At 41.8% G+C, this 11,428-nt stretch overlaps 1 protein-coding gene across 2 annotated transcripts in view; it reads left to right on the top strand.

Moving 5' to 3' along the window:
* ern1 (endoplasmic reticulum to nucleus signaling 1) overlaps window positions 1–11,428 on the top strand; it is a 75,592-nt gene that overhangs the window by 44,915 nt on the left and 19,249 nt on the right. For both annotated transcript variants that reach the window (XM_084071150.1, XM_084071151.1), the window contains 5 exons: window positions 1,415–1,530; window positions 5,810–6,004; window positions 7,484–7,787; window positions 9,463–9,553; window positions 10,366–10,555. In XM_084071150.1, the coding sequence (XP_083927276.1) occupies window positions 1,415–1,530; window positions 5,810–6,004; window positions 7,484–7,787; window positions 9,463–9,553; window positions 10,366–10,555 (896 nt within the window). The remainder of the gene's footprint in view (window positions 1–1,414; window positions 1,531–5,809; window positions 6,005–7,483; window positions 7,788–9,462; window positions 9,554–10,365; window positions 10,556–11,428) is intronic.

The raw sequence follows: 11,428 nt of genomic DNA, 5'->3' as shown, positions 1-11,428 counted from the left end.
GAAGCCGATTCTACATGTCTCAAATCCCAACAGTTTTCTGAAAAACGTATGTTTCTATATCAGCGGTGCTCAATCTTTTTCATGTCAAGGACCCCCAAAATTATATGCATTTTGCCACGGACCCCCATCAAAATATTTTGTTCCAGGGACCCCCCAGAAGCAAAGATTTGAGTTAAAAATGTTCGCTTTAAAAATATATATATTCAAAGATTTGCACACATTTTCACGATTTTTCAAAAATAGCAGATCTACAAGCTCATAGCGCGGCACTCGGTGCCGCGCTATGAGCTGGTGTATCTGCTATTTTTGAATAGCCCAAAGTGTAAAATAATGCTTTTTAGCTCAAATCTAAAAATGACACAGTTCCAGGTCTTAATGGGTTAAAAACGCCTTCTAAAGTTTTCTGAAAAAACATTTTGTCCGGGAGCCAGGCCCAGCCCTCAGGATGTTTTTTTTCCACTATTATTTCCTGTTAGCATATACCGTGGGCCATCACAAGTTCATACTGAACACCCCCAACTCGGGGCCGTTTGGTCTGAGGGGCCCCAAGACCAAAACACCCTTTTGTCTCTTGCGAAATGATGTTAATGTCAATATTAATTTACTCAAATTACATAAATTGTTTTACACATATGAAATTTGGCATGGAGTATCCTGACACATAGGGGTAAGTAGCAAAATAGGATTCTGGTGCTTGCTACCATTGTATTTTTAAATATGACCTACAACATCCCCAGAAACAGACAAAATATATACTGTCCGCTTGACAAATATATTTATTTTCCAGCACTTTATGGTGAATATCACTGCCTCACTTGTATTAGTCAGGGGTTATTAGCAGAAAGATTTCCAATCTTGGAATAAATTCCTTACCAAAAAAAAACTTCACCAATGTGTTTGTAAAAGTGTCTAGTAACACATATTCACAAAGACTGAAATGCAGTTTCCCTAGGAGAATTTTTGACAGCTCCTGAAAGTTGGGGTACCATCCATAACCTTATGTGGGGGAAAAAACAAAACAAAATTTAATTCTGTTTTAAGTAGCATGTGAGGGCTCAAACTAATACTGATTCTGAATCCATTGCAAGCATTTGTTTTGCACCAAAACCACACCTTGGGCTTTTTACACAAAAAAGTATACCTAGAAAAGGATGGCCATGGCCGTTTGACTATATATAGACAACTTCCCATGTCCCTAAGCTTCAATTCGAGCCCAAGATGACCTCTGTATCTTGACAATTACTCTTTCTGTAGCCAAAAAATCTGCACTACACCTCAAAACGGAGAAAATTTAATCAATTTTTCCCCGATTTGTGCTGGAAAATAGGATGTCAGAGGATATGTGGTTCAGTGTGACTGCTGCTGCTGTTGATCATAACAATGATGAATGAATGTCTCTCTCTCTTCATCTCAGGTCATCATGAAACTCCTCCTGAAGCTCACACCAAGATCCTGGAGAGGTTCCCCGACAGCCTCCCACGCAACCAGGCCAACGTCATCCCCCCCACCACAGAGAAGACCCTAGAGGAGGTCTGTTACTCTAACTAACCCTAACCCAGGGGTGATGCAACTTTGATGATGGAGAGGGCCACTATATTTCCACACTCACTTCCACATATGCATATACTGTCGGGTATTTAAACTTTTTTCGTAAATTAATGCCGTACTTGGCCATACTATGTCACACAAAAGTAGCAAAAATAGCAGATCTACAAGCTCAAACGCGTCGCAGCACGACGCTATTGTTTTATTGGAATCCTGCTTTCTTTTTGGCTATTGTTTACTTGGAATCCTGAAAATTAACATTTTTATTTTAATTTCAAAAGCATTTAGTTATACTTATGTTAACTTTATGAACTTAACAAATACATTGGACATAAAAAAGACAATATAATTGTAATACTAGTCATTAAAGACGCACTGAAGTGACATTTTCGATCATTTTATTTTGAAGGTTCAGCCCGAAACGTCGGCTCAACGACTCTAAACCAATCAGAAGGTCCCATCCCTTCAGGCTATGGGACGTTGGATCTCAATCACTTCAGCCGTGCGCAACACGGCTAGTGTTTGTTTACAAGTGAGAGAGAGACGGCCAGTGAAGCACGTTTGCTACTACCTGGCTTATTTCTAACCTATAATGTTTTCAGATACATATTTTAGTGTGCAGATGAAGTTTAAAATGAGTAATACACTCATCTTCAATGAGATTCAAAACGGAGTATCTCTGTAATTAAAATCAGCTGTGTTTGAAGAACGTGCAGCTATGGGAATCAAACAGGTGCATGTAATCAAGATTCATTTATATTCGTGAAGGCTGTATTATGTCATCACGCAGCACGTTTTCGTTTACAGGAAGTAATTAAGATTGGCTTTTTAGGGACTTTATATGTAAAAATACTAGGGCCGGGACTTTATCGCGTTAATTTCGATCAATTAATTACCCAAAAATTATCGCGTTAAAAAAATTAACGCATTTTAATCGCGCCTATTTTTTCACCGCGGAACGTTTCTCACTGGACGAGTTTCACACGGACCTATTATCCAGCGCACCAGGTTGGTGCGCTGGTATTATCGGTCCGCCTGAGAAGCTGTCTGAGAAGTGAGAACGACGTGGTTCTCACAACAACAGAGCAGCCACTGAATGAAGACGTGCCGCATAGCCTGCTTGATAATGTTGGCTGGGCAAATCAGAATCTGTAATGGATGCCGCCCCCCACGCGCGCGTTTGTCCCGTTTGGGGGGGGGGGGGGGGGGGGGGGGCGCTGGGGGGAAGGGGGGGGGCACGATGCGGTGCGGGTCACATGCGCGCGATTTTTTTAAATAATTAATTAAACGACTATAAAACAACTAACAACAACACACTCTACCAGCCTCCAATGGTGGAAAATAGCAGATCTACAAGCTCACAATGCCTTGTGCTTGTAGATCTGCTATTTTCACATGGTTACTGTATGTTTTATAATATTAATCGAAATCTACAAAGTAACTTGTAACTAAAGTTTTAAAATAAGTTTAAAAGTAAAATATTTGCCTCTGAGATATAGTGGAGTTACTGGAGTAGAAGTAAAAGTATTAAAAAATTGGAAATAGGCGTATTCGAGAGTCAAGTGCAAATACCTCAAAATTGTACTTAAGTACAGTTCTTGAGTACATGTACTTAAAGACGTTTACCAAAATCCATTTGAAAACTATTTTTTTCATTGATCTCAGGTCAAATATTGATGTGCGATTAAAATGCGATTAATTTAGATTAATTAATTACAAAGCCTCTTATTAATTAGATTAATTTTTTTAATCGAGTCCCAGCCCTAAAAAATACACAAAAATGTTTTTTTTTTCTTTTTTTTTGGCATCTATTGTAAGGTATGCCCATATGATGACCACGGATATGCTCTAAAAGTGTGAAAAACATATTTTTCATTTCACTACACCTTTAAGCTACTAATATAGACTGAAGTAATTAAAGCGGGTCATGTTTGCATGTTCAGCTGAAATCAATAATATATCCGTGTTCAGATATTAACCTGTGGGCCGCATTAAGCTGAGCTGACCTACAAGCCCACACCGCTTGCATCAGCGACGCGTTGTGGTCTTGCAGATTGGCTGGGGCGGAGCTACAGCTCCGACAATGTTACATAAAAACCTTCGCTGCTGTTATAATTATTAAAGTTTCTTAAATGTAACTTTCAAGTGAAGTTTATGGGGGGAAACTTTAACCCATTAAGACCTGGAACTGTGTCATTTTTAGATTTGAGCTAAAAAGCATTATTTTACACTTTGGGCTATTCAAAAATAGCAGATATACAAGTTCATAGCGCGGCACCGAGTGCCGCGCTATGAACTTGCAGATCTGCTATTTTTGAAAAATCGTGAAAATGTGTGCAAATCTTTGAATATATATATATTTTTAAAGCGAAAATGTTTTAACTCAAATCTTTGCTTGTGGGGGTCCCTGGAACAAAATATTTTGATGGGGGTCCGCGGCCAAATACATATAATTTTGGGGGTCCTTGACATGAAAAAGATTGAGCACCACTGATATAGAAACGGACGTTTTTCAGAAAACTGTTGAGATTTAGGAGACATGTAGAATCGGCTTCAGGTCCCAATGGGTTAAGGGCTGCTGCTGGTCTGTGCTGGACCAACGTGGTGTGTCTCAGCGTGTCTCAGTGTGTGAGAGACACGGTGTGTGACACACACACACACACTCAGGCGCGCGCCGAGCGTGCTCAACACAGACACATTGGGTGGTGTGGCAGCGACTATACGTTCTGTGTGCAGTGCATGCACTCTAACTTTATTGTGACATGATGAAAGCATTTCTTTTCGCACGGGTAGGTCAGGAAATGAAAAAAATAAAAATAAAGATTTAAGAAATAAAATATATTTCTTTTAAACTACATTCAAATGGCAATTTTACCATTCAAATGTTATACATTCTTTTCACATTTGAATTATTTTCTAATAATAATAATAATAATAATAATAAACTTTATTTATATAGCGCCTTTCATGACATAAATGCAGCTCAAAGTGCTTTAGAGAAAAAGAAAGAAAAAATGAAAACAAAACACAGGGTAAAAGCAAAAAACATTAGAGCAATGGCAATAATAGAGCAAATGGCAAAAAGAGCAATGGCAAGAAGTAATGGCTACAAATAAGAGGCAGCGGGTCAAGCAAAACAATTAAAACAATAGAGCAGTGGCAAAGTACAGTGGCAAGAGATAAAAGCTAAAGATAAAAGGCAGTGGGTCAGGCAGCAATAAAGACAGAAACAGCAGCACAGAGATTCAGAAGAAACAGAATCAACTAAAAGCAAGAGTGAATAAATGAGTCTTGAGCTGTGCTTTAAAACTGTCTACAGAGGGTGCCTGTCTTAGGTGTAAAGGTGCTTTAAAACTGTCTACAGAGGGTGCCTGTCTTAGGTGCAGAGGAAGCTTATTCCAGGCCGTCGGCCCGTAGAAGCAGAATGCTGCTTCGCCGTATTTTTTATATGACATTTCAGGCACTTCAAGTAGTCCTGCACTAGAAGACCTGAGGGGACGGTTTGGGACGTATCTGGGGAGGAGGTCATAGAGGTAGGAGGGTGCCAGGCCGTTGAGAGCCTTATAAACAAGCAAAATAATTTTAAAATCGATCCTAAAAACAACGGGGAGCCAATGTAGTGAAGCTAAAACTGGAGTAATGTGTTCCCTCATCTTAGTTTTAGTTAAAACTCTGGCTGCCGCATTTTGAACGAGTTGTAGTCTGTCGGTTGTTTTCTTTGGCAGGCCAGAGAAAAGTGCATTGCAGTAATCCAGGCGAGAGAAAACAAAAGCGTGGATCAATGTTTTTGCATCATCCAGCGACAGATATGCTCTAATTCGTGCAATATTCCTCAGATGGAAGAAGGCAATCTTGATAACTTGACTTATATGTGTGTTAAAATTCAGTTCAGAGTCTATTATATCGCTATAATAGCGATATTCGTTCTGACAGCCCTAACACAAACGGCAGTTTAAATTGATACACATAATAAACATTCCCAGTGGGTAAAGACCTTTAGTCCGATTTCTTGAGGGGTTCTAAATGTGAGCAAGTGTATCATATCAGGCTTCACACTGATTTCTCTGTCTCTCTGTCTCTCTCTGTCTCTCTCTGTCTCTCTGTCTCTCTGTCTCTCTCTGTCTCTCTGTCTCTCTGTCTCTCTCTGTCTCTCTGTCTCTCTCTGTCTCTCTCTCTGTCTCTCTGTCTCTCTGTCTCTCTCTCTCTGTCTCTCTGTCTCTCTGTCTCTCTGTCTCTCTCTGTCTCTCTGTCTCTCTCTCTTTAGAAGGTCAATGAAAGCGGTATGGACGACGGGCCCCCCGCGCCGCAGCCCGATACGTCCATCCAGGAGCCGCGGGCCAGCGGGCGCCCGGCCCGCCCCGAGGCCCCCGTGGACTCCATGCTCAAAGACATGGCCACCATCATCTTCTCCACCTTCCTCCTGGCGGGCTGGCTGGCCTTCGTCATCACCTACCCCAAGGTTGGCACAATGCAGTGATTCTCAACCTTTGTCATTTCAAGGACCCCCAGAGTTCGGTGTGCATTAGGCCACAGTGTAACCGGAAGAGTGGGCAACCTAAACATTTAACATTTAATAAGGCCTTATATTTCTACAATTGCAACAAATTGCTACAAAACCTGGCTAGTAGCCAGTCATTATGGGCATAAATAAACAAGAAGTCGATGGATACATTTAGATCTGACAATGAAGAGAAGACGAGACAAGAATGAACCTACATCCTTAGTACTTGACATGATTTCTAAATGTGGTTCATGCTCAGGTGGTAGCAGGTGCATGATGGGACTGGAAGAGATGTTTGGGGCTGTACTTGCATGAACCTGTGATTGACAACTTTTTTTAAATTTTCATGGCACCCCCAGTTTGATATGCATTAGGCCAAGGAGCCCCATTTATTAACATGTTTTATGTCTGGGACCCCAATGTGTAAAATCCTAAATTTGGTTCCATTTGCATATTACTCTCGGAGTTACAGACATGACGTAACTCCTTCAACGACCCCTGGGGGTCCCTGGACCCCCACACTGAGAACCAGTGATGTAAAGGCACCTCCATTTATGAACAGCTGAACACTGGTTGATTCCACTAGACCAGAGTGTTTTTGAGTATAATATCCCTATCTTTAGTCGAATGGTGCCACCTAGTGGGCTTCTGAGGGATGGATCTGCCATATGCTTTTAGAATTCCATGTTGAATGTAGAGTATGTTATGGTTGATACAATACGCATCACAATACTCTAGACATTGACTCAATGTCCAAAACACAACAATTTATTATTATTGTATTATTGTATTATTAACTGTATAACAGCTAAACCAAAAGCTTAAAATAATAAACTTAACCCATTCAAGCCGGGAACGCATGTCTGTCATTTGAGATTTTTTTGGCTATTCAAAAATAGCAGATATACCACGCTATGTATGAGCTTGTAGATCTCCTATTCTTTGGAAAAATAGTGAACCTATTATGCAAATCTTTGAATATATATATATATTTTTTAAGCATGTTTTACTCGGATCTTATTGCTTCTGGGGGATTCTACAAATGTCTTCTATTTCTTTTTTTGAAAAAAACTTATGTTGCTATAATATCAGAGGTTCTCAAACTTTTTCATGTGAAGGACCCCCAAAAATGATATGTATTTGCCCGCTGACCCCCATCTCAAAATATGTTGTTTTTGGGACCCCCAGAAGCAAAGATTTGAGTTACAAATGTTGCTTTAAATGATGCTTTAGAAAACAATATATATATATATATATTCAAAGATTTGCACACATTTTCACGATTACACAAAAAATAGCAGATCTACAAGCTCATAGCGCGGCACCGAGTACCGTGCTATGAGCTTGTAGATCTGCTATTTTCCCGTTCCCGTTTTGAATGTGTTAAAACGATGAGTTGTATTAACCGTTGGCACCCCGTTTTTAAACACTTCTCAGAGTGTCCACAAGCAGCAGCAGCTGCAGCACCAGGAGTTCCAGAGGCACATGGAGGAGAGACTGGACATGCTGCAGAGGCAGCAGCCCTTCCTGCCCCCTCCGCCTCCAGGCACCGACCACCTGGGCCTGGGCCTGGGCCTCGGGCTGGGCCTGGGCCTGGGCGCCGACTACCTGGAGGTGGCGGGCCGCGCCCGCTCGGAGAGCTCGGACCACAGCAGCCCCAACGTCACGCCGCGCGCCTCCAACCACTCCAACCTGTCCGTGTCGGAGCTCGGGAGCTCCGCCAACGAGCACGAAGACGGAGGTAGATTTGCCAAGATTCTTGGCTGCGAAAAATGGCAGATCTCTCTCGCGAAAAAAACAGGAGGGGGGCCTTAGTTTAGAGCCCTGGGGGTCTCCGGTCAACTATGTGTATAGGGTTTATTCAACCCATTAACACATTAAACGCCAAGAACGTAGTCCTACGGTCCATTAAATCCAACTGTTAAGTGCCGAGACCGTATTGCTAAGGTCCGGGTGCTTTTTCCTTTTTTTCTTTTTTTTCTTTTTTTCCAATTTTCTACACGGACCATTTTCAGTGTAACACCGAATGGAACTATTTGCGATCCGGTTTTGCCGTTCCCGTCGGCCTCCATTCTAAAGCGCACACTAAAACATTTTGTCCCTTGTAGTTTTTTCTCCTCGGTCATCACTGTTTAACATAAACCGTTCTAACTACAACATGGATGCCCCGTTTGACACGTGGTCTGCACTGGTAGACACAGGGACATGTGCACGATGTTTACAAACAGTGCATCGCGCATTCTTAAGGATTTTAACGGGGTCTATGGCGACGTGAAAAAAACAAAAAACAACGATAAAACCTTGGCACTGGTGAGTACATTATGAGATTAACCTTTGGCAGTGGGTGTGTTAAGACCGGGAGCACATCTCTGTCATTTTTAGGCTATTCCAAAAAAATAAAATCTACAAATGTTGTCTAAATCCTAACTTGCAAAAACTTATGTTGCTATAATATCAGTGGTTCTCAAACTTTTTCATGTCAAGGACACCCAAAATGATATCTATTTGGCCCCGGACCCCCATCTCAAAATGTCTTGTTCCAGGGACCCCCCAAAAGCAAAGATTTGAGTTACAAATGTTGGCTTTAAAAATAAACGTGGTTGAGTATAGGGCTGCAAATATCCATTATCTTATTAGTGATTCATCTATCAAATGTTCTATCGATTACTTTAGAATTCAGATTATTCTAATAATCAAGTAATGTTTTATTTTTTTTGGAACAATGTATTATTTATACTGGACCGGGCACCGGCCTACTGGGGAACGATGTGAGTCGTAAACAATACAAGTTGCAAATGCAACCGCCTATCCGACCGACTCCACACCGTGCACTCAACTCCCCTCGGGTCGTCGGCGATGCTCGTGCCGAGTTTGAAGCAGTGTTGATTTCATCGACTAAAACTATGATGAAAAATCTTCATCTACTACCTTTTTTCACTGACGAAAACTAAATAAAAACTAAGCTATGATGACTAAAACTATGACTTAACATACTGACAGTTTCGTCAACAAATAAAAACTAGACAAAAATGTCAGGGAGGGACGAGTGGAGAAGATATCCACTAGAACTAAAGCAAGTCATCATGGGTCTGTGCGGTTGTCATAGACCCAAAATAGCCGATCTACAAGCTCACAACGTGCCGCGTCGTGCTGCGATGCGTCGCGCTGCGATGCGTTGTGAGCTTGTAGAGTGGCTATTTTGATGGCATCACGGCCCGCCAAAAGTACATTGGAGAGAAGGGGTGAATCATACTGACACATTGTGTGTGTGTGTGTGTGTGTGTGTGTGTGTGTGTGTGTGTGTGTGTGTGTGTGTGTGTGTGTGTGTGTGTGTGTGTGTGTGTGTGTGTGTGTGTGTGTGTGTGTGTGTGTGTGTGTGTGTGTGTGTGTGTGTGTGTGTGTGTGTGTGCTTTCAGACGACGACACCAACATTGTCAGAGTGGGCAACATAGCGTTCAACCCCAGGAATGTGTTGGGCCACGGTGCTGAGGGGACCATCGTGTTCAGGTGGGTGACCTTCATCAATGATGAGAATTATGCTGAACGGATTTACCTTTGAATCCTTCACAGATAGATAAGAATATATGCCAGGTTATGCATGCTTTTCTTTACAGCGTGGCTCTGCAAGAGGCTAGTCGTCTATGACAGGGTCTGTCTGTCTGTGTGTGTGTGTGTGTGTGTCTGTCTGTTTGTCCAGAACTAATATTGCAATGCACTGGCAGTAGGCCAAAGAAGTACCTCCACTCATAATGTTTCACCCGGTTTTATATTGTTTGAAATATTACATTTTATGAAGTAAGTCTATGGGCTGAAACCTTGCACAAATTTGGAGTCATCATAATGTTGTCAGTTGTCTATGACATATCTATAAGATATTATCTCATAGATATGTCATAGACAACTGACGTCTTAGATTATTGGTTCTCAAAGTGGGGTCCGGGGACCCCCAGGGGTCCTTGGAGGGGTACTACCAGGGGGTCCCCAGCTGAATTAGTTAATATGGTGTCACAATTTATAGTTTGGCTATTTTTGACAAATCGTGAAAACTTGTGCAAATCTTTGAATGTAATTGTTTTGTTTTTTTAAGTTAACATTTGTAACTAAAATCTTTGCTTCTGGTCCCTGGAACAAATTATTTTGAGATGGGGGGTCCGTGGCAAAATACATATAATTTTGGGGGCCCTTGACATGGAAACATTTGAGAACCACCGTCATAGATGAGAGCCACGTCGCTGCCATACGGATCCCGGATTATCCACATCATTTCCTAGTTTTGTCACTTATTATTAAACCTCGCACTCCCCTGCTCTCTCCACCAGGGGTCAGTTCGACAACCGCCAGGTGGCCGTGAAGAGGATCCTCCCGGAATGCTTCAGCTTCGCCGACCGTGAGGTGCAGCTGCTGAGGGAGTCGGACGAGCATCCCAACGTCATCCGCTACTTCTGCACCGAGAAGGACCGCCAGTTCCAGTACATCGCCATCGAGCTGTGCGCCGCTTCGTTGCAAGAGGTACGGGATTCCACCCGACTTGGACTCGCACGCATTTTAGGGCTTTCATCACGACTAGAGATTTTTACTGGTCGACTAATTTGACCCAGTGGTAGACGACTAGTCGACTTTTTAAAAAAAAGTGTTTTTAATGCCATTACTATTATTATTATCCTACTGCCTTTATTTTCATGCCGTTTTAACACATTCCATGCCAGCGTTTAATCTCATAATGTACTCACCAGTGCCAGCGTTTTATTGTTGTTTTTTTTTGTTTTTTTCATGTCGCCACAGACCTCGCTAAATCCGTTAAAAGAGCGCGTTCATTTGGTTCTAAACTCACAGGGGATCTGTGTGAGACGAGCAGTGAAGACCGCTTCGCTTTGCGATCCGCCATCTTGAAGCTACATCGGTGAACGCTAAACAGTGATCAGCGAGGAGAAAAACAACAACCGACTTTTAGGTTTCGTTCTAGACAGAAAGCGGATACGATCGGAAAAAACGGAACCCGGATAATTCCGTTTCCGGTGGTGCTACCGGAACCGGAATTGTATCAAAAATAAGTGCAATGTGAACTTTTTTTTTTCTTTTTAAAAACAAGTTGGCGTAGATCTACGCGACTGGCACGTGGCGGCTTTAAATAGGTTCGCATACTCAATGTGTTAATAGTCCTTGGGCCAGACGAGATATCGATACCACTAAGTTGGCAAAACCTTACCTATACTAAATTGTTTTTGGGCCAATATAAGTAAATAAAAATATGATAGACTTTCCATAGGAGCAGCTTTTTATATTTTTTGACATGTTGTTATTTTTCTCTATAGGCGGATTTTCATTCATAGCCAACAACATATTAAAATTTATATAACACACTTTTTGGACATCACACTGCTC

This window comes from Gymnoscopelus microlampas, assembly GCF_963454915.1.
Source record: "Gymnoscopelus microlampas genome assembly, chromosome: 11".
NCBI lineage: Eukaryota > Metazoa > Chordata > Actinopteri > Myctophiformes > Myctophidae > Gymnoscopelus > Gymnoscopelus microlampas.
The sequence above is the reverse complement of the archived record's forward strand: the minus strand, read 5'-3'. Positions and strand labels throughout refer to the sequence as shown.